The sequence below is a fragment of the Onthophagus taurus genome, chromosome 2, assembly GCF_036711975.1.
Source record: "Onthophagus taurus isolate NC chromosome 2, IU_Otau_3.0, whole genome shotgun sequence".
Classification (NCBI taxonomy): Eukaryota; Metazoa; Arthropoda; class Insecta; order Coleoptera; family Scarabaeidae; genus Onthophagus; species Onthophagus taurus.
In genome coordinates this window covers 11,725,178-11,746,463 of record NC_091967.1, presented here as the reverse complement: position 1 = coordinate 11,746,463, position 21,286 = coordinate 11,725,178, and the positions used below count along the sequence as shown (strand labels likewise).

Here is a 21,286-nt window from a genome sequence, read left to right as displayed (position 1 = left end):
TATAAAAGAATACCAAAAGAAACTAAAACAAACAATACTGCTTTAAGTGAAAAATAAGTCACAAAATTGACTTCTTAATGTGTATGCCGTAATTAAGTTCCAAATTGCTCATAACTTGATGATTTAGGGCTTTAGACCGAAACTATTGCTTCATCAGTCATTATCATTTTTGATCTAATAAAATATTTTTAGAAATTATGAAATAAAATTGAGAGTACTCGGCGTCCTTTGTCGTAGATCATGATACCTACGCGTGTTACTGTTTTATTTAAAATACGTTTACATAACAAAAAACGTTTGATCATTTAAGCTGTTCTAACACCACTTGTCTTCTTATCATTATTTTTCAGGCGTAATTTATTAATAAATAGTTCAAGGTGTTTATACAGATCAAGATTACCAGTTAGAATATTAGGGTATTGATTGATATACTTTTATTACTTTAGAATCGGATTTTATCAATTATTGATAGGATATATAAGTACAGAAATGTTATAGTGGTAGACAAATTGCGATTGGCTTTCTTGTTAGAAGATGACTTATCATTTTCATTCTTCAAATCAAGCGTAAGTGGGAACAATATTCTAACATAAAATAAATCTTTAAACAATATATCTTTTCGCAGTGGTCGAAATGATGATAAATGGGATGTATTTGAGGATCCCTTAGAAATATTGGATACCGATTCAGATCAAGGAAATGATAAATGGAAAGGGGTCCAAAAAGTTACCAAACTTTTGATATGTATCATTACGTTTTTTGTAGTTTTAATTGGCTGTGTAATATGTAAAGCAAGTTTACTTTTTGTAACAGCCCATCTTAATCGTAAACCAAAACTATATTGCCACGAAAATGGTAGTGGTATTTTTTTTTTTTTTAATTTATTTAATTTGATCCTTTTAATAATGTAGTAGCTGATGGTGAATTAGGTGAATTTGTTATTACACTCTCAGAAGAAGAGGTTGTAACCTGGATGTGGATTCTTGTTTTTATTTATTTTGTACCTCAATTGGCCACGTTTTTAAGATCGTCAAGAATTTTATTATTTAAAAAATGCCTGGTATGTTGGAATTTGTCTCCGTTTTCTTGGGCGAATCTTCATCAACTATCGGCAATTCGATTTTGGTATTTTACGTTTTACCTAGAATGGATTTTATTAGAGGATGCCTTATTATGAATTGTTTATGTTTAATACCAGCAATGCTATGTAAGTTTTTTTTCTATTTATATAACTCAGAATATCAAATGATTGATGTAACATTGTTCAATTTAAATTGCTTTCTTAATTAATCCATCTCATTACAGCACTTTGGTCAAAGTATACCGATAAAGAGGTAAACTCAAAATTGATTTGCTTAGATTCTTCTTGTGTTGCGATACAAATAATAGGAATAATATTGTTAACTGTTTTCTACGATGGACAAGATGTGTGGTATCTCCCACTATCCGTCATTTTTATATCATTTGGGTGGTGGGAAAATTATTTCAGACACAAAACGATTTATAAAACTAGTGTTTTTAACGATGTGGTTGTATCAAGTAAAACATTTCCAAACAGTCGATATTTTACTTACAGTATTGTTTCGTTATGGAAATGTATATTATTTTTTGGAATGATGTGTTTTATAGAGTGGATAATGCATGGGAAAGTAAACCACTTGTTTTTATTTTTCCAAAATGCTTTTGATGACTACAATATTGTTATTCAAAATGTATGAATTTTTAAGGAAAAAAAATCATTCAACAGTAATGTGCTTAACGAAAATCTCATACTCAATACCCACCTATATATTAGACTTCATTTCAGATTTTTTTAGATATTTGTAATTATTGTTCAGAAATATGCTTCTCTTTGACGCGAAAAAGTTGACATTTAGTATCACCCATTAGCATTTATGGAGCTTCATGCAAACAGCTACGAGCTATTAGAAGACTTTATCTCCCTCAAGCTTCGTTTGATGAATTGAACAATAGATTCATCAAGGTTTTATTAAATCCCATTTTCGGCGAATCAGGTTGTTTTACGGATTATGCAACATTTACAAATTTTAATTTTCGTGATTCCTATCCGCAATTTTGTGGTGCTCACAATCGATTTTGATGATTACGTAAAAGAGTCTGCGTTTAGGTAGTAGGGAACATTTGCTTGGGTTGGGTTGAGCAATGTGGTACTAATTAGTTGATCTGCTAGATTGCTGGACTTACCAAACCTCGATTTATTCAAATGACATTTGAAAGCAAGTTTAGGCCTTTCAGTATATCACTTTCTTTTTTCTTGATTCCAATATCTCCTGCTGAATACTAACATCTTTCATTGTTAGCAAACAATAGTATCAAAACTTAATATTTGTAGTAGATTTCAATATATCATACGCTTAAACCTGTTCAATTATTCCGGATGGCTACACTTCCACATCTTTTAGTGACTGGAGCAAAGGTTAAGGGAGGCGAGGGCCTAACATGGGATGTAGAGACGTAGAAGAAGAAGAAAAGATCGATGTCATCGGTAACTTAGAAAGGAAGTATGCTACCATGAAAAAAACTTTGGAGATATGAAAGGGAATAGCTGAATGATAAGCAGAAAAGAAAGAGTTAAGTTTAATCAGACTGGAAATGTTGGCAAAATTATTGAGAAATAAGTGAAGGGATCATAACAAGCAATTTTTGATCAATGACAGTTCAGCAAACCTCGAAAAGTATTCTTCACATTCATCATATTTCGTTTTTAAAGTTTCTCCTTAGCTCTTAATCGCTCCGAATACTTTGTAATTTGTTCCAAATTACTTCTGATCGGTTCCAATGATTTTCACTTGCTCATTTTCAAACGATGTTGAATGATTATCAGTTGCATATCTAAATGTTGGCTCCCAACATGCAACGTTAAATAATTATGTCTCTTTGTTATATTATTATAATGTTCTACATTTCTAGAAAAAATAAACGGAATTCAATTTTCGTTTAGCACACTACTCTTGGATAACTTTGTACAATAACAAAATAAAATAATTGATGATTTTTTAGATAAACGGAAATGTTACTAACACAACATCTAATATTACACTTACTAACAATTTAACACCAATTTGGATTTTAATATTAAGTGTTGTTACTACTTATTTAACATATATTTTTGGAAAATTTGCGTGTTAAATTAATATTCAGCGAATATCTTATGCGATTCCATTACATTTATCTGGAGTAGTAACAACACTAGGATTTTTGATACTCTCTTTAGAAAACAACAACAACATTAAGTGTGATTCCCTACAAACATTTCCTTCATATTTATTTTTGAATAACCCAAATGTTTTCGAAATAGAAGATATTTGGTTAATATTTATGGGATTATTTTTATTAGGGTCATACATTATGACAACTTGTCATATATACATACCACAAAATAAAGTGTTAGCGTCCACTGAAAAATTATACGTTAGACCGTATTACGATCCTTTTCTAATTGATCAAGATTTAGCAATGAATAGAAGGCTTTATAATAAGTTTCTTGATATCGAAAACGTTTCAAATAGTAAAGAAAATGTAGTACCTATGTTGTATGTTTGCGGAACTATGTGGCACGAAACTAAAGATGAAATGTTAACGTTCCTTAAATCGATTATAATTCTTGATGAACACCATTGCTTAACCCGAATTGGAAATTATTTTAATAAATCTATAAATTATTATAGATTAGAAAGTAAGAGTTAACTGCTTGATTAGTTTCTTTTTCAAATTTGAATTGGAAATTTTAGGTCACATTGTTTTTGATGATGCTTTCACAAAAACATCACAAAGAAATCAAGAAGCACAAATGAACGATTTTGTGAAAGAGTTAATAAATAGCGTGGATAATGTGGCTTCTTTAGTTTATAATAATGATATTAAGCTAAAAGATCCAGTTAAATACGTTACTCCTTATGGGGGTAAATTGGAATGGATTTTACCCGGAAAAACGAAATTAGTTGTTCATTTAAAAGATAATAATAAAGTAAGATCGAGGAAAAGGTGGTCACAAGTTATGTATATGTATTACATATTAGGTCATCGGTAAATATTGTATTAACAAACTTTAATTTAAAATTTAATGTTCGTTTTAGTATTATAGAAAGAAATGATTTAAACAACACTCAAAAAGAATTAGAAGCGGAGAATACTTATATTTTATCGGTTGACGGTGATATACATTTCAGGCCAAAAGGTGTTGAAATGTTATTGGAACAAATGAAACGGGATAAAACATTAGGTGCGGCTTGTGGGCGAGTTCACCCAGTTGGAAAAGGAATTTTTGCTTGGTATCAAAAATTTGAATATGCAATTAGTTATTGGCTGTATAAAGCATCTGAAAATATAACCGGCTGCGTTCTTTGTTGCCCCGGATGTTTTACAATCTACAGAGGGAGCGCTATCATGTCAATCTTAAAAAAACTGAAAATCAGATCTAGTAAAGCTGTTCATTTTATGAAGTTCGATCATGGTGAGAAACTAATTAAATGTGCGATAAATATAAAACAATTATATATTAGGTGAAGATAGATGGATATCGGTGTTATTAGCATTATGCGGATATAAAGTTGGATATGTTGCATCTGCTGATGCATGCACGAATTGTCCAGAAAGTTTTGGAGAACTTTACAATCAACGAAGAAGGTGGATTCCTTCTACAACAGCTAACATGTTGGACTTATTATCTCGAACAAAATTAGTAACGAAAATCAACGAAAATGTGTCTATTTTATTCATGATTTATCAGTACATATTTAACATTATAACTCTTCTAACACCATCGTTGATATTTTGGATCGTGGTTAACATGAACAAACACTTGTTTAACATCAGCCTCTCTTTGAGTTTAATAATAAACTTGATTCTAGTTTTGATATACATCGCAGTTTGCGCATATGTAAAAAGTGAAAAAGTTCAGGTTTGTATTATTAGATAATAATGGTGACTATTTGAGATTAAAATGATCTGGAGACTTAGCTCGCCAAGAGATAAGTTGTTAAGTAGAAATCTCAAGTAAAAATCTACCTATAAAGTTATTAAAATATAAAAAACTAATTGAACCTAATTTTTTTAAGATACAACTTGCTATTATTTTGTGTGGAATTTATTCACCATTAATGTGCGCATACTTTGTCAATGGGTTGTTTGAGTTATTGAGTATCGGATTTACAACTCCATGGACACTTTTCTTCTTTATCTTCCTAATTCAAATATTGATAATAACATTATGTCATCCACAAGAAATCTACTACTTGAAATATTTACCTATTTATTACATAATGATTCCGACGATGCTCATAATTTTATATATATACTCCGTATTTAATATGCACAAAGTATCGTGGGGAACGCGAGAAGTAAATAAAGAAACAATACTTGAAGATGTATCGGAAAAATCTTGGTTCGATGATCACGATTTAAAATATGGAGATTTAGGAAGTCTCTCAGACGAAGAAAATTTATTTTGGACTCAAATTCTTGAGAAATATCTTTATCCACTCGATAATACTAAAGATAAAGATAGAATCATAGATGATTTGAAAAATCTTCAAGAAAATGTTATTAGTACTCTTTTCATTGTAAATAGTATGTTTATATCGGTGGTGTTTCTATTGACATCACAAAATATAACCATACCATGGCCATTTAAATTTATCTCAAACGGGGAAAGCTACGAATTAGAACTTATTAATACTATTCTTGTAGTTTTTACGCTGTTACTTTTCACGATTCAAATAATTGCATTTTTTATCCATCGTTTTGGAACCTTCGCTCAAATTATGAGTAACACAAAATTAACACTATGCAAAGTAAGCGAATTAAATAATAAATAACAAATATATTTTGATCTTTATTATTTTCAGGATAATACGCAAACAGATCCAGTCAAATTAACGAAAAAATTCTTTCAAAAACATAATCATTCCCACAGAAAAAATAATGGACAAACAAATTATGCAAATAGTGTTTATACAGATCTGGAGGATGCAATTAATAACAGCAATAATAATATAAATTGTAATGGAATGAATAGTAGAAACGATCACGTAAATTTTGGGTTCATCGAAAACGTTTGATTAAAAATACAAATTCTATAAGTTCGTTGTGATATAATAAGAGAAGAGGATAAAATTTGTTATTCGAATTATTATAAATAATAATATTATTGTATTAATAAAAATAAATATGAACATTATAAACACATTTAGTTAAAATGATTAAAACACAAGCTAAAACTGTACACGGAAACAATAAGAAGACATTTGAATTTACATTAATGAAAATTTCTTCTTCAGTTCTTTTCATACAGTTATCATTGGAAGCTTATTTTGTAAGCATGTCTTACAAGTCCTACAAGTTGGTAGTCTTAATAAAAAGTAACATTAATCATTGCTATCTTGGAATGTCTATAAGTGACGACCAGTATTTTCAAATTGCTGGTATGTCGTTTTCTTTTGATTCTCATCATTTCTGGAGATCCAGACTCATAACCGCCAGACGATAGAATTTTTACATAACTATTTTGGATAATAAGGTGAACATGTTAGTCATCATGTTGGCTCTCGGACCTGGCAAAGTACCTAATCTTATCTCAAGTATAACAAGCCTGGGGTCCAGAAATACAAGTAAATTAAAAACAACTTCACGACAACTGAAAGAATCATTACAGACACATAAAACACAAGTACCCAAAAATTCTTAAAGAATCTGCACCTCACAGCTGGTAAAAATAACTCTATTTGAAACCACATAATCCACAAATATGGCTATAAGGAAGAAAGACGGCAAGAAACCAACTAGAAAAAGTATTAAATATCTTTGCTGAACATTAACAAAATATATTTATTCCAAATACTAAAATAGCAATTGCTCATAACCAATCATAAAATTATCTTCCAATCAAAAGAGAGAATATTTTCGAAATCAAGAACATTATTTATTGATTAAGACCAAAAAATGACCAAAATCAGCATAATACAGAAGCAAATTCTAGATGAACCTCATACGTAAATCCTTTACATCCTCAATGCTGTGGTAAAAGGTAACTCTGGGATATTGTACCGAGGAAGAAGTTAATACCAAATCATTTGAGAGCAGCATGGCACTATGGAAAAGATAGATGGTTAAAAGAACTATAATAGATAGCTTGCAATATAAAAACTACATCATTGCTGTTTTCTTGGATGTTTCTCAATGATGTTTTCTCAAGTCTGTGATAAGATGTGGCATGACGATCTCGTAACAAAAATAGAAATGGTATTCTGCATCTTCAGAGTTAATGATGTCCCTAGTCCCTTAAAGTTTCATATTAGATTTAATTACATCGTCATAATATCATTTTCTGAGATTGTTTTAGATTATCCTAAACGATTTATTTAATTAAGGGTTAATGTTTGATAATGTTCGTCCAACGCCTGATTTCTTAAACGTCCCAGAACATGTTTTTAAAATAATTGTTACAATGTTTAGAAATGTTAGACTGTACATAATTTTTTATTATTACGTGGCAAATCTTAGAGGACCATGCTTTTTAACAACAAAAACGATTGGACTACCTCAAGCTGAATAATTGACCATCATTTTTCAACTGTAGAGATTAGGATTTAATAAAAAAATGTGTGTAGCATCTGAATAATTACCATAAAGTGATTTTGAAATATTTTATCCCGTATAGAAATCAATCCTGAACTCTAATCAAAAATTATAAAGAAAAACTTATTCTTAATAAAACCTATTCTGACATCATCAAACATTCCTTTCTTTCTGTAATATAAGTATGAAGTAATAAAATATTGCTATCACAATTACAAATGTTTTTAAAAATTAAGTAATTAAAATATTACAACAGTCTTGCATATGTACGTTCATTTAATAAAACGCTCATAATTAATTCAGTTATTATCATGCAATTACATCCTGTAAATCGCTTATTTAAACATTAATTATTTTATTACTTATGGTTTTTTAAAAGTAATCTTCAATATTTAATTACGTGGTTCTTGTTTATTCATCTTTACGTTAAAACAATATATTGATCTAAAAGATGCAACTATACTTAGAAACTTCAATTAGCAACAGTTCTCAGGTAAAATTATATGTAATTTATAGTTTCCGGTGATTTGTTATTTATCTGTTTAACGTAGTCAAGAGTGTGGTTCCCAGTTACGTTGATAGCATATTAACGTAAATATTAAAAACTCAGACAACAAGTGTCTTATCAAGTACTTTTGTTAGAATATAAATTATCCATCTCGAACAACCTAATCTCATAGCATTTCAATTCATGCAATAGAACGTGTCCGATTAAACTTCTTGATACAACATGACTTTGAATCAAAATTATGAATCTTCAAATAAAACGTAAGTTAAAAAATTATTTTAATTCAAATAAGACATATATTCTTTTAGTGATCAAATCGATGATAAATGGGATATATTCGACGAACCCCCAGAATTATCAGATGAAAACCTGGATGAAGAAAACGAAAAATTGAAAACATTAGAAAGGTGTACCAAACTTTTAATATACATCATCACTTTTTTTATGGTTTTATTTGGTTCTGTAATATCAAAAGCAACATTACTCTTTGTAACTGCTCAAATTAGCCGTAAATCTAAACCGTATTGCAAAGAAAATGGTAATTAATGTTTTTATAGTTAAGATTTGCTTTTCTCAACCTCCATTATTAAATAGTCGGCAGTGAAGGAGAATTTATGGTCGAACTCCCAGAAGAAGAAATTGTAGCTTGGATGTGGATTTTGATTTTTATTTATTTCGTACCTCAATTAGCGACGTTTCTAAGATCATGGAGAATTTTGTTATTTAAAAAATGGAAAATGCCTGGTATCTTTGAATTTGTCTCCGTTTTCTTGGGGGAATCTTCATCAACTATCGGTAATTCGATTTTGGTGTTTTACGTTTTACCTAGATTGGATTTTGTAAGAGGATGTCTCATCATGAATTGTTTTTGTGTAATTCCAGCCATTTTATGTAAGTAGTTCTTTTATTATTGAGTTATTAAATAAGACAGATGGATGAAAAGATACATAAAAATTACAATAATGGATATCCCCCAATTGAAAATTAAATCCCATTGTTATAAAAATATAAGTGGGTACTTCATAAATATTCCTATTGTAATATTTATTCAATTATAATTTTACTTAAGTCCGGATGCTATAATCGGATTTTAAGAGATCAATAATGTTTATCTATCATGTTGTTGTTACGTGTTCCAGATAATTGATTTATTATAATACTTTTGTTTTATTTCAGCTCTTAGCTTCAATTTCTCCAGAAAAGATCGGCCAATTTCTAAGTTTGTTTATTTAGACACTTTGTGCGTCATTATCCAAGGAACGGGAATAATATTATTAACTATCTTTCATAACGGCCCAAACATTTGGTTCCTTCCTTTAGCAGCCGTTTTAATATCACTTGGATGGTGGGAGAATTATATCAGATTATACATTTATGAATCGACTCCTTTTAAAGACATAATAATATCCAGTAAAACATTTCCAAACAGCCGATACTTTACTTATTGTATTGTTTCGTTATGGAAATGTATCTTATTTTTCGGTATGATGTGTCTTATTGAATTGAGTCAATATGGAAAAATCGATCACCTATTTTCATCTTTCAAGAATGCTTTTGACCACCATGATATTATTATTAAAAATGTAAAGATATTTTTAGAAATGTGTATCGAACTGTTCAGAAATCAAAAACAATAGTCAGTTGCCAGACGATTTGTTGCATAACTTTGCTATCTTATTAAAATTTTGGATACTTATTATTATGGGAGATTACTGATTATGTTCTGTTCAAAAATTTCGGGTTACACTTAAGATAAATTAATGAAACACTATATACGAAAAAAATCGCTTTTAGGCAAATGTATTTTAGCTGTTCCCACTTGTTCTTGTGATGTTGTGTTTGATTCATGCCGCTGTTAATCTGATTCATGTACACTGATACGATAAAAACGCAATAAAAATGATCGAATTATGCGAAAATAAATGCTCAATATGATGGCTAACCAAGGATGAATTTACCAATCACTTAATCAATAAGTTGTTTTGTTCTCATATAGCAGAATTTTTAAATAGAAAAACCACAGGGATTTTTTATTGGAAATGTAACTATTCCATTTATATAATGTTAATACGTTCAACACCACAACAAAAACAAACTACTGCTTTAATACAGTAATTATAAAGAAAATTAACATAAAAACGTATGAGATAACACCTAAGAGGAGGCAAATTAGCGGAATAAAACTAACGTATCATTTGGTGGGGATAACGCTTGCGTGTCGAACGATATTATATCATTTAAGAATTATAGTAAAAGAAAATTATAATTTATGGATGATGATTAGTGGGATGAAGAAGTATTTTATCGAAGACCAAATCCGAATGTTGAATACGTTAAGAAAGTAGTTATAGATTCGTTGAGACATTCAAGATTTTTAAATTTGTCATCTCCAATAAAGTGTGTCTTATCATTTTTCCAGCTTCACTAATATAGATGGCGCTCCATGTTTCGCCCAACCTCGCTCTTGCTCAATTTGTTCATCTTATCTTTCCAATTTTGTATTTGATCAAATATGGTGTTATTTGTTTTGAAGGTTATATTTATTTTATATTTTCTAAATATGTTAATAATACTATTAGAGATGTCTCCTTGAATCTTGATTGATCTGTTTACAAAGATGTTCTATTAAATACAAAATGTCTAATTAAGATCATCTCCGTCATTTTTCTCAACTTGATGGATCAAATTGTATTCAGCAATAATTTTAATATATTTCAGACACAGTATTTCAAAATCTCTCTAATTTTTGTACCAGGCCACGCAAGCATGGTTAGCAATATAGTGGCAGATGCACAACCATTTGTGATAACCAAACAAAGAATTTGGTGTTTATACGAGATAAGGCTTCGTCTATTTTGAAGAAATTTTCAGGCATGAGATACTGAAGCAAGCAAACTTTTATTAGTTGATTTAATGTTTAAACTTTTTAATGTTTAATAAATGTAGACATGACACAACACACTGTGTCTCCACCTAAACCCAACCCAACCCAACTAGCTACATTGATATAACAAAATTAGAAGGAAATTATTAAAAGATGTTATGGACGATGTTGAAAAACGTCCAGGATATTAAGTATCAGGAACTATGCTAACACTGACCTCTCTAGCCGATTAGTGTACTTAGAAACAATGTAGTAGGTGACCAGAGAGTTTATAAATGTATAAACGAAAAGTGATACATTAGCCCACAACTTATAATTCAATAAGATATCCAAAAATCAACTAGTTTTGTACTTGACTGGCTTCAAAAGTTTAGTTGCATCACAAAATTTCTGAACAGTTCTGTACATAATAAAACATCAACATTAGTACTCAATCTTATCTTTTTAGACAAACGACGATTCTTACAATTCAGTAATTACTAATAGTTACTTGACACCAATTTGGGTTCTAACCTTAAGCATAATTGCAACTTATTTAACATACATTTTTGGAAAATTTGCTTGTAAAATTAATATTCAACGAATATCTTATGCGGCGCCATTGCATTTATCAGGAGTTGTAACAGTTCTAGGAATTTTAGTGCTCTCTATCGAATACACCAATAATAATAATTGTGCTTACTCCAGCATAATTCCTTCATATTTATTTTTCAATGACAGTATTAACTACGAAGCACAAGATATCTGGCTAATATTTATGGGACTATTATTATTGGTATCATTCATTTTGGTAACTTTTCATATACGAGCTCCTCAAAATGAATCGTTAGCTTCCACTGAAAAGTTATATGTTAGACCATATTACGAACCATTCTTTATTGACCAAGATTTAGCATTGAATAGAAGACGTAACGATGAGTTTGATTATCGTGAAGATAAAGAAACATTTTCAAACGATACAGAAAACGTGGAACCTATGTTGTACGTTTGTGGCACGATGTGGCACGAAACTAAAGAAGAAATGATAACTTTCCTTAAATCGATTGTGTATCTCGATGAAGATCATTGCTTAAGACGAATTGGAAACAATTATGTTAAATCTATCAATTGCTACAAATTAGAAAGTAAGCTTCAATTACCTACATATCATTTTTTAAAAACTAAACTACTTATTTTTTTAGGTCATATTGTTTTTGACGATGCTTTTACGAAAGCGTTGCAAAGAAATCAAAAAGCACAAATGAATGATTTTGTTAAAGACTTAATTAACAGCGTAGAGGAAGTTGTTGCTATGGTTCATAAATGTAACATTAAGTTAAAAGAACCAATCAAATACGTTACTCCTTACGGTGGTAAACTAGAATGGGTTTTACCCGGTAAAACAAAACTGATTGCTCATTTAAAAGATAATGATAAAATACGATCGAAAAAAAGATGGTCACAAGTTATGTATTTATATTACATATTAGGTCATCGGTAATATTAAATATTTCTTTCAAAAAATATCAATAACCTTAATTTAACTAATTCGTTTTCAGAATTATGGAAAGAAACGACTTAAACAACATTCAAAAACAGTTGGAAGCTAAAAATACGTTTATTTTATCGGTTGACGGTGATATACATTTCAGACCAAAAGCTGTTCATATGTTATTAGAACAGATGAAACGAGATAAAACGTTAGCAGCGGCTTGTGGAAGAGTTCACCCTGTTGGAAAAGGAATATTTTCTTGGTATCAAAAGTTTGAATACGCAATCAGTCATTGGATGTACAAAGCATCCGAAAATGTTGTCGGTTGCGTTCTCTGCTGTCCAGGATGTTTTACAATCTTTAGAGCTACTGCTGTTATGTCAATCATAAAAAAATTAACAACAAAGTCTACTAAAGCAGTTCACTTTATCAAATTCGATCACGGTGAGAATATAATTCTTAATTAATATAACTAATGATAAGGTTTATACTACAGGTGAAGATAGATGGATATCAACATTATTAGTATTGTGTGGATTTAAAGTTGGATATGTAGCTTCTTCCGATGCTTATACGAACTGCCCAGAAGGTTTTCGAGAATTATTTAATCAACGAAGGAGATGGATACCATCAACAACAGCTAACATACTCGATTTATTATCACGAACAAGTTTGGTAACAAAAGTGAACCAAACTGTATCTATTTTATTTATGATATATCAATACATATTCAACATTATGACCATAATTACTCCATCGATGATCTTTTGGATAGTGGTTAACATGTGCAAATTTGTGTTTGATATCAGCCTTTATTTAAGTTTTGTGATAAATCTCATTGTAATTTTGATATATATTGCAGTTTGTGGATACGTAAACAATGAAAAAATACAGGTAAATATACGTCGATATTTCTTTGTTGGAAAACTACCTCCAAAGCCACATTTGAACAGTCCACTGATAAAACAATTAGCTATTAACTTTGTGGTCTAATAAGTGGTAACAATAAATTAATAATTGATTTTTGTTTAAGATACAAATTGCTCTTATATTATGTGGAATTTACACACCATTAATGTGCACATTTTTCGTCAGTGGTTGGTTCGAATTATTGAGTACAGGATTTACATCTCCATGGACCCTTTTCTTTTGTATATTCTTACTTGAAATATTATTAGTAACACTATGTCATCCGCAAGAAATATACTACTTGAAATATTTTCCTATTTACTACGCAATGATCCCAACAATGCATATGATTTTATTTATATACTCGATATTTAATATGGATAAAGTTTCCTGGGGAACTCGAGAAATAAATAAAGAGTCAATATTTGAAGAAGTATCAGAAAAATCATGGATTAATGATAACGATTTGAGACATGGTAGTATTGGAAATATATCCGACGAAGAAAATATGTTTTGGATGAAATTGCTCAATAAATATCTTTATCCGCTTGATGATGCTAAAAATAAAAATAGAATGATAGACGACTTGAAAGATCTTCGGGAAAAAGTTGTCAGCACCCTTATTATTGTGAATGGTATGTTTATATCAGTTTTGTTTCTATTAACATCGAAAAACATCACCATTTCATGGCCATTTAATGATGATGGAGAAAACTTCGAATTAGAGCTCTTCAATACTATCCTTGTACTCGGCGCACTTTTACTATTTTTAATTCAACTAATCGCAATTTTTATTCATCGTTTTGGAACCTTCGCCCAAATAATGAGTAACACAAAACTAACACTATGCAAAGTAAGTGAATTAAGTAATAAATAACAAATATATTTTGATAATTATTATTTTCAGGATAATACGCAAACAGATCCAGTGAAATTAACGAAAAAATTTCTTCAAAAACACAATACACAACGTGCTAGAAAAAATAACGGACAAACAAATGATCCAAATAGTGTTTATACAGATCTGGAGGATGCAATTAATAATAGTAATAATAATATAAATTGTAATGGAATGAATAGTAGAAATGATCATGTAAATTATGAGTTTATCGAAAATGTTTGATTAAAAATGGATAAATTCTAAAAGTTCGGTGTGATATTCTGTTCCTTTTGTTGTTTCTTTCTTTGATTCTGCGCATTTATTTAACATTCTCTTAACGTTTGCCCTAAAAATACGTCTGGGTGTAATAACTTTCCTATTAAACTATTAAAAACTATCGATTGCAAAACATAAGGTAATCGTAATCACAACGTTGTAACAGTGTAAATTTTCGTTATCTTTAAGAGATTGATTTCTTAACCAGAAATTAATCGTATAAAACGTTTTATATTTACGCCCTGATGTTAGTCTATTTTAAACAACCAACAGTATTAAAACTGTTTAAATGTGATTTTAACCACACACCTTAAGCGATTTTTTCGGTTTGAAGTAACGCAGATTGTGTAAAACCTTGGGCATTGAGTTATACGAATCCTATCAAATCTGTGCTCCTGACGAAAATAATTCGATATTGTAGCAATTTGTTTCTACAGGAAATGGTGGTGGAAGTAATATAGAAGCGGCGAGGCAGGTCTAAGGATTTAAACATTTGGTAATTTTTTGGTAGATTTTAAATTTTTTCCACCATTTTTAAACAAGTTATGACGTCAGCGCTAATTTTTTCAAATAGCAAACCCAACTTCAAATCCTACTAGGAAAGTAAATGTCTTTGCAAAACATTTACAAAATTATACTCCAAATACTAGAACAGCAATTGCTCATAACGAGCTTATTCAGGAAACACTGGCAGCTCCCTATCAAATGGACCTTCCAATCAAAAGAGAGAATATGTGCGAAATCAGGGACATTATTGATGGACCTGATCACCAGCACACTTCAAAAGTAAATTCCAGATATGCTGTGGTAAAAGTGGAGTATTTTCCCATACACTGGAAGATGTCACAAATAATTATAATCTTCAAGCCGAATGAACTAATTGTAAGATGACGTCATATGGGCCCATTAGCCTTTGATGTCGAAGGCACTGGAGAGGGTTTTATTGAGTTACTGTGTATGAAACTCTATCAAGGAAGAAGTTAATACCACATAACCAGTTATTCATTAGAGGTCAACATAGCACCATGGAAAATGATACGTGGTCGTAGGAACTGTATAAGATACCTTGGAGAATAAAAAGTGCTGCACTACTGCTTGATGATATGGTTGCAAAATCAAAAAGGTGGTATTCTAGTTTCAGATTATATCGATTTATTAATATAAATCTTAATAATCAATACCATATTCAAAAATTATAAAGAAAAACTAATTCTCCATAAAACCTACTCGGACACCATCAAACATTCCTTTCTTTCTGTAATATAATTATGTAATAAAATATTACTATATTCTTCAATATTTAATTACGCGATTCCTCCTTTCATTTTTACGCTATAACAATGTATTAATCTAAAAGATACAACTATACTTGGAGTTGTCAGGTAGAATTATATATAATTTATAGTTTCCGGTTAGTTGATTTGTATCTATTTTAATGTAATCAAAAATGTGGTTTCCAATTAGGTTGATAACAAAGCATTGTAAAAACTCAGATAACAAGTGTGCCTATCAAGTACCTTTTGTAAGAATATAAATTAACCATCTCGAACTTCATAGCATTGAATGTAGCATGGCCGATTGAACTTCTTGATACAACATGACATTGATTCAAAATTATGAATCTTCAAATAAAACGTAAGTTAAAAAATTATTTTAATTCAAATAAGTCATATTTTCTTTTAGTGATCAAATCGATGATAAATGGGATATATTTGACGAACCCCCAGAATTATCGGATGAAAGCCCAGATGAAGAAGACGAGAAATGGAAAACATTAGAAAGGTTTACCAAACTTTTAATATACATCATCACATTTTTGATGGTTTTATTTGGTTCTGTAATATCAAAAGCAACGTTACTCTTTGTAACTGCTCAACTTAGCCGTAAATCTAAGCAATATTGCAAAGAAAATGGTAATTAATGTTTTTATAGTTAAGATTTGCTTTTCTCAACCTCCATTATTAAATAGTTGGCAGTGAAGGAGAATTTATTGTCGAACTCCCAGAAGAAGAAATTGTAGCTTGGATGTGGATTTTGATTTTTATTTATTTCGTACCTCAATTAGCGACGTTTTTAAGATCATGGAGAATTTTGTTATTTAAAAAATGGAAAATGCCTGGTATCCTTGAATTTGTCTCTGTTTTCTTGGGGGAATCTTCATCAACTATCGGCAATTCGATTTTGGTGTTTTACATTTTACCTAGATCGGATTTTGTAAGAGGATGTCTCATCATGAATTGTTTTTGTGTAATTCCAGCCATTTTATGTAAGTATTTTTTTTTATTATTAAGTTATTAAATAAGACAGTTATGATGGATTTAAAGACTATATAAAAATTACAATGAAATATGAATGAGAAATATAAGTAGGTACTTCATAAATATTCCTATTGCGGTATTGTCTAGTATTTGTTGTGATATTTATCCTATATAGTTCCTATTGTAGTATTTATTCAATTAGTATTTTTTGTAATATTTATCCAATATATTATATGATATCAATAATTTAATCAATCAATAATTTTTATCTATCATATTGTTTTTATGTGTTCAAGATAATTTATTTTTTATAATACTTCCGCTTTATTTCAGCGCTTAGCTTTAATGTCACCGGAAAAAATCAGCAAATTTCTAAGTTTGCTTATTTACATACTTTGTGCGTCATTATCCAAGGAACAGGAATAATATTATTAACTATCTTTCACAACGGCCCAAACATTTGGTTCCTTCCTTTAGCAGCCGTTCTAATATCGCTTGGATGGTGGGAGAATTATATCAGAAACATAAACATTTATAAATCGACTCATTTTAAAGACATGATAATATCTAGTAAAACATTTCCAAATAGCCGATACTTTACTTATTGTATTGTTTCGTTATGGAAATGTATCTTATTTTTCGGTACGATGTGTCTTATTGAATTGAGTCAATATGGAAAAATAGATCACCTATTTTCATCTTTCAAGAATGCTTTTGATCACCATGATATTATTATTAAAAATGTAAAGATATTTTTAGAAATGTGTATCGAGCTGTTCAGAAATCAAAAACAAAGGGTTTTATTGACCTTATAATTCAATAAGGTGGATGTTGTCTTCTTGATTCATTCCCATTAACGCACATACAAAAATTAACTAGCTCCGTACTTGACGCGCTTTAAAAGTTTAGTTGCGTCACATAATTTCTGAACAGTTCTGTACATAATAAAAACATCGACATTATTACTCAATCTTATTTTTTTAGAAAAACGACGATGCTTCAAATTTAGTAATTACTAACAATTATCTAACACCGATTTGGGTTCTAACCCTGAGCATAATTGCAACTTATTTAACATACATTTTTGGAAAATTTGCTTGTAAAATTAATATTCAACGAATATCATATGCGACGCCATTGCATTTATCAGGAGTTGTAACAGTTCTAGGAATTTTGGGGCTCTCTATCGAATACACCAATAATAATAATTGTGCTTACTCTAGCATAATTCCATCATATTTATTTTTCAATGATAGTATTAACTACGAAGCACAAGATATTTGGCTAATATTCATGGGCCTATTATTATTGGCGTCGTTCATTTTGGTAACTTTTCATATACGAGCTCCTCAAAATGAATCGTTAGCTTCCACTGAAAAGTTATATGTCAGACCGTATTATGAACCATTCTTTATTGATCAAGATTTAGCAATGAATAGAAGACGTAATGACGACTTTGATTATCGTGGAGATAAAGAAACATTTTCAAACGACACAGAAAACGTAGAACCTATGTTGTACGTTTGTGGCACGATGTGGCACGAAACTAAAGAAGAAATGATAACTTTCCTTAAATCGATTGTGTATCTCGATGAAGATCATTGCTTAAGACGAATTGGAAAGAATTATGTTAAATCTATCAATTACTACAAATTAGAAAGTAAATTTCAATTACCTACATATCATTTTTTAAAAACTAAAATACTTATTTTTTTAGGTCATATTGTTTTTGACCATGCTTTTACAAAAACATCGCAAGGAAATCAACAAGCACAAATGAATGATTTTGTGAAAGACTTAATTAATAGTGTAAAAGAAGTTGTTGCTATGGTTCATAAATGTAATATTAAGTTAAAAGAACCAATCAAATATGTTACTCCTTATGGTGGTAAACTAGAATGGGTTTTACCCGGCAAAACAAAATTGATTGCTCATTTAAAAGATAATGACAAAATAAGATCGAAGAAAAGATGGTCACAAGTTATGTATTTATATTACATATTAGGTCATCGGTAATATTAAATATTTCTTTCAAAAAATATCAATTATCTTAATTTAATTAATTCGTTTTCAGCATTATGGGAAGAAACGACTTAAACAACATCCAAAAAGAATTGGAAGCTGAAAATACGTTTATTTTATCGGTTGACGGTGATATACGTTTCAGGCCAAAAGCTGTTCACATGTTATTAGAATACATGAAACGAGATAAAACTTTAGCAGCGGCTTGTGGAAGAGTTCACCCAGTTGGAAAGGGAATATTTTCTTGGTATCAAAAGTTTGAATACGCAATCAGTCATTGGATGTACAAAGCATCCGAAAATGTTGTCGGTTGCATTCTCTGCTGTCCAGGATGTTTTACAATCTTTAGAGCTACTGCTGTTATGTCAATCATAAAAAAATTAACAACAAAGTCTACTAAGGCAGTTCACTTTATCAAATTCGATCACGGTGAGAATATAATTCTTAATTAATATAACTAATGATAAGGTTTATACTACAGGTGAAGATAGATGGATATCAACATTATTAGTATTGTGTGGATTTAAAGTTGGATATGTAGCATCTTCCGATGCTTATACGAACTGTCCTGAAGGTTTTCGAGAATTATTTAACCAACGAAGAAGATGGATACCATCAACAACAGCTAACATACTCGATTTATTATCACGAACAAGTTTGGTAACAAAAGTGAACCAAACTGTATCTATTTTATTTATGATATATCAATACATATTCAACATTATGACCATAATTACTCCATCGATGATCTTTTGGATAGTGGTTAACATGTGCAAATCTCTGTTTGATATCAGCCTTTATTTAAGTTTTGTGATAAATCTCGTTGTAATTTTGATATATATTGCAGTTTGTGGATACGTAAATAATGAAAAAATACAGGTAAATATATATCGGTATATCTGTTGGAGAACTGCTCCCAATCCCACATTTGAACAATCCACTGATAAAACAATTAGCTATTACCTTTGTGGTCTAATAAGTAGTAACAATAAATTAATAATTGATTTTTGTTTAAGATACAAATTGCTCTTATATTATGTGGAATTTACACGCCATTAATGTGCACATTTTTCGTCAGTGGTTGGTTCGAATTATTGAGTACAGGATTTACATCTCCATGGACCCTTTTCTTTTGTATATTCTTAGTTGAGCTGTTATTAGTAACACTATGTCATCCACAAGAAATATACTACTTGAAATATTTTCCTGTTTTCTACGCAATGATCCCAACAATGCATTTGATTTTATTTATATATTCAATATTTAATATGGATAAAGTTTCCTGGGGTACACGAGAAATAAATAAAGAGTCAATATTTGAAGAAGTAACAGAAAAATCTTGGATTAATGATAACGATTTGAGACATGGTAGTATTGGAAATATTTCCGAAGAAGAAAATGTGTTTTGGGTGAAATTGCTCAATAAATATCTTTATCCACTTGATGACGCTAAAAATAAAAGTAGAATGATAGACGACTTGAAAGATCTTCGGGAAAAAGTTATAAGCAGTTTAATTATTGTAAATGGTATGTTTATATCAGTTTTGTTTCTATTAACATCGAAAAACATCACCATTTCATGGCCATTTAATGATGACGGAGAAAACTTCGAATTAGAGCTCTTCAATACTATCCTTGTACTCGCTACACTTTTACTATTATTTATTCAACTCATCGCAATTTTTATCCATCGTTTTGGAACATTTGCTCAAATAATGAGTAATACTAAACTAACACTTCGTAAGGTAATCTAATTAGTTAAGTGATAAGATAAAGTATTAGACAGTGATTTTTTTAGGATAACACCCAATCAAACCCCGTAGAAATAATCAAAAAAATCCAACGAAACCAGAATACTCGACATACAAAAAATTTTACAACTAGAAGGCATGAAGAAATCGATTTACCGAAGAGTAATATTTACACAGATTTAGAAGATGCAATAATTGACCAAATGGGCAATGATAAAAATTGGTTTGATAATAATGATAATTTAAATTGCAATAGAGTGGAGAGAAGAACTGGTGATGTAAATTATGGTTTCATCGAAAATGTTTGAATGTAGTAAATAGATATATACATAATTTATTTTTTTAAATGTGTAGGTAATATAAAATTATCATATGTTTTGCATTTTCTTTGTATCATAATAAATCATAAACGAAATTTAATTTGTTTTAATTGAAGATAATGAAAAGATAAAGCAATAATTACAAATTAAAACTAATCAGATGTGTTTATCGATAAAGATATCTATCTATACTATTCAATTATATGCTGCCATGATGATAATTTGTATAAAAACACCATTATTAAATGTATTTTTTGAAGTACATATTTCCTAAAAAATCCGCAATTACGAATTCATTACAATTTAATTCTTAGAAACTTTCATATTTATCTTAATAGTTCAATTAGAAAAACTTTTAGCTCATGATTTTTTCATATATCCGTTAAGATCCATGTCTAATCTAATCTAAAA

At 29.8% G+C, this 21,286-nt stretch overlaps 3 protein-coding genes across 3 annotated transcripts; all 3 read left to right on the top strand.

Annotated features, from left to right (window-relative positions):
• Window positions 1-534: 534 nt before the first annotated feature.
• LOC111423122 (chitin synthase chs-2-like) lies at window positions 535-4,769 on the top strand. The gene is made up of 8 exons (XM_071194659.1): window positions 535-566; window positions 626-861; window positions 912-1,060; window positions 3,163-3,697; window positions 3,753-4,047; window positions 4,098-4,474; window positions 4,524-4,674; window positions 4,751-4,769. The coding sequence occupies exons 1-8, from the start codon at window positions 535-537 to the stop codon at window positions 4,767-4,769; spliced, it is 1,794 nt and encodes a 597-aa protein (XP_071050760.1).
• Window positions 4,770-8,156: 3,387 nt separating this feature from the next.
• Window positions 8,157-14,491, top strand: LOC139429161 (chitin synthase chs-2-like). Its single transcript, XM_071194658.1, has 10 exons — window positions 8,157-8,364; window positions 8,413-8,642; window positions 8,699-8,995; window positions 9,281-9,687; window positions 11,437-12,112; window positions 12,170-12,464; window positions 12,527-12,903; window positions 12,956-13,353; window positions 13,493-14,221; window positions 14,276-14,491. Exons 1-10 carry the CDS (start codon window positions 8,327-8,329, stop codon window positions 14,489-14,491), a joined length of 3,663 nt encoding a protein of 1,220 aa, XP_071050759.1. The 5' UTR covers window positions 8,157-8,326.
• Window positions 14,492-14,810: 319 nt separating this feature from the next.
• LOC111425889 (chitin synthase chs-2-like) lies at window positions 14,811-20,940 on the top strand. The gene is made up of 11 exons (XM_071194260.1): window positions 14,811-15,020; window positions 15,099-16,159; window positions 16,208-16,437; window positions 16,494-16,790; window positions 17,116-17,525; window positions 17,767-18,442; window positions 18,500-18,794; window positions 18,857-19,233; window positions 19,286-19,683; window positions 19,821-20,549; window positions 20,603-20,940. The coding sequence occupies exons 2-11, from the start codon at window positions 16,122-16,124 to the stop codon at window positions 20,861-20,863; spliced, it is 3,711 nt and encodes a 1,236-aa protein (XP_071050361.1). The 5' UTR covers window positions 14,811-15,020; window positions 15,099-16,121; the 3' UTR covers window positions 20,864-20,940.
• The last annotated feature ends 346 nt before the right edge of the window (window positions 20,941-21,286 follow it).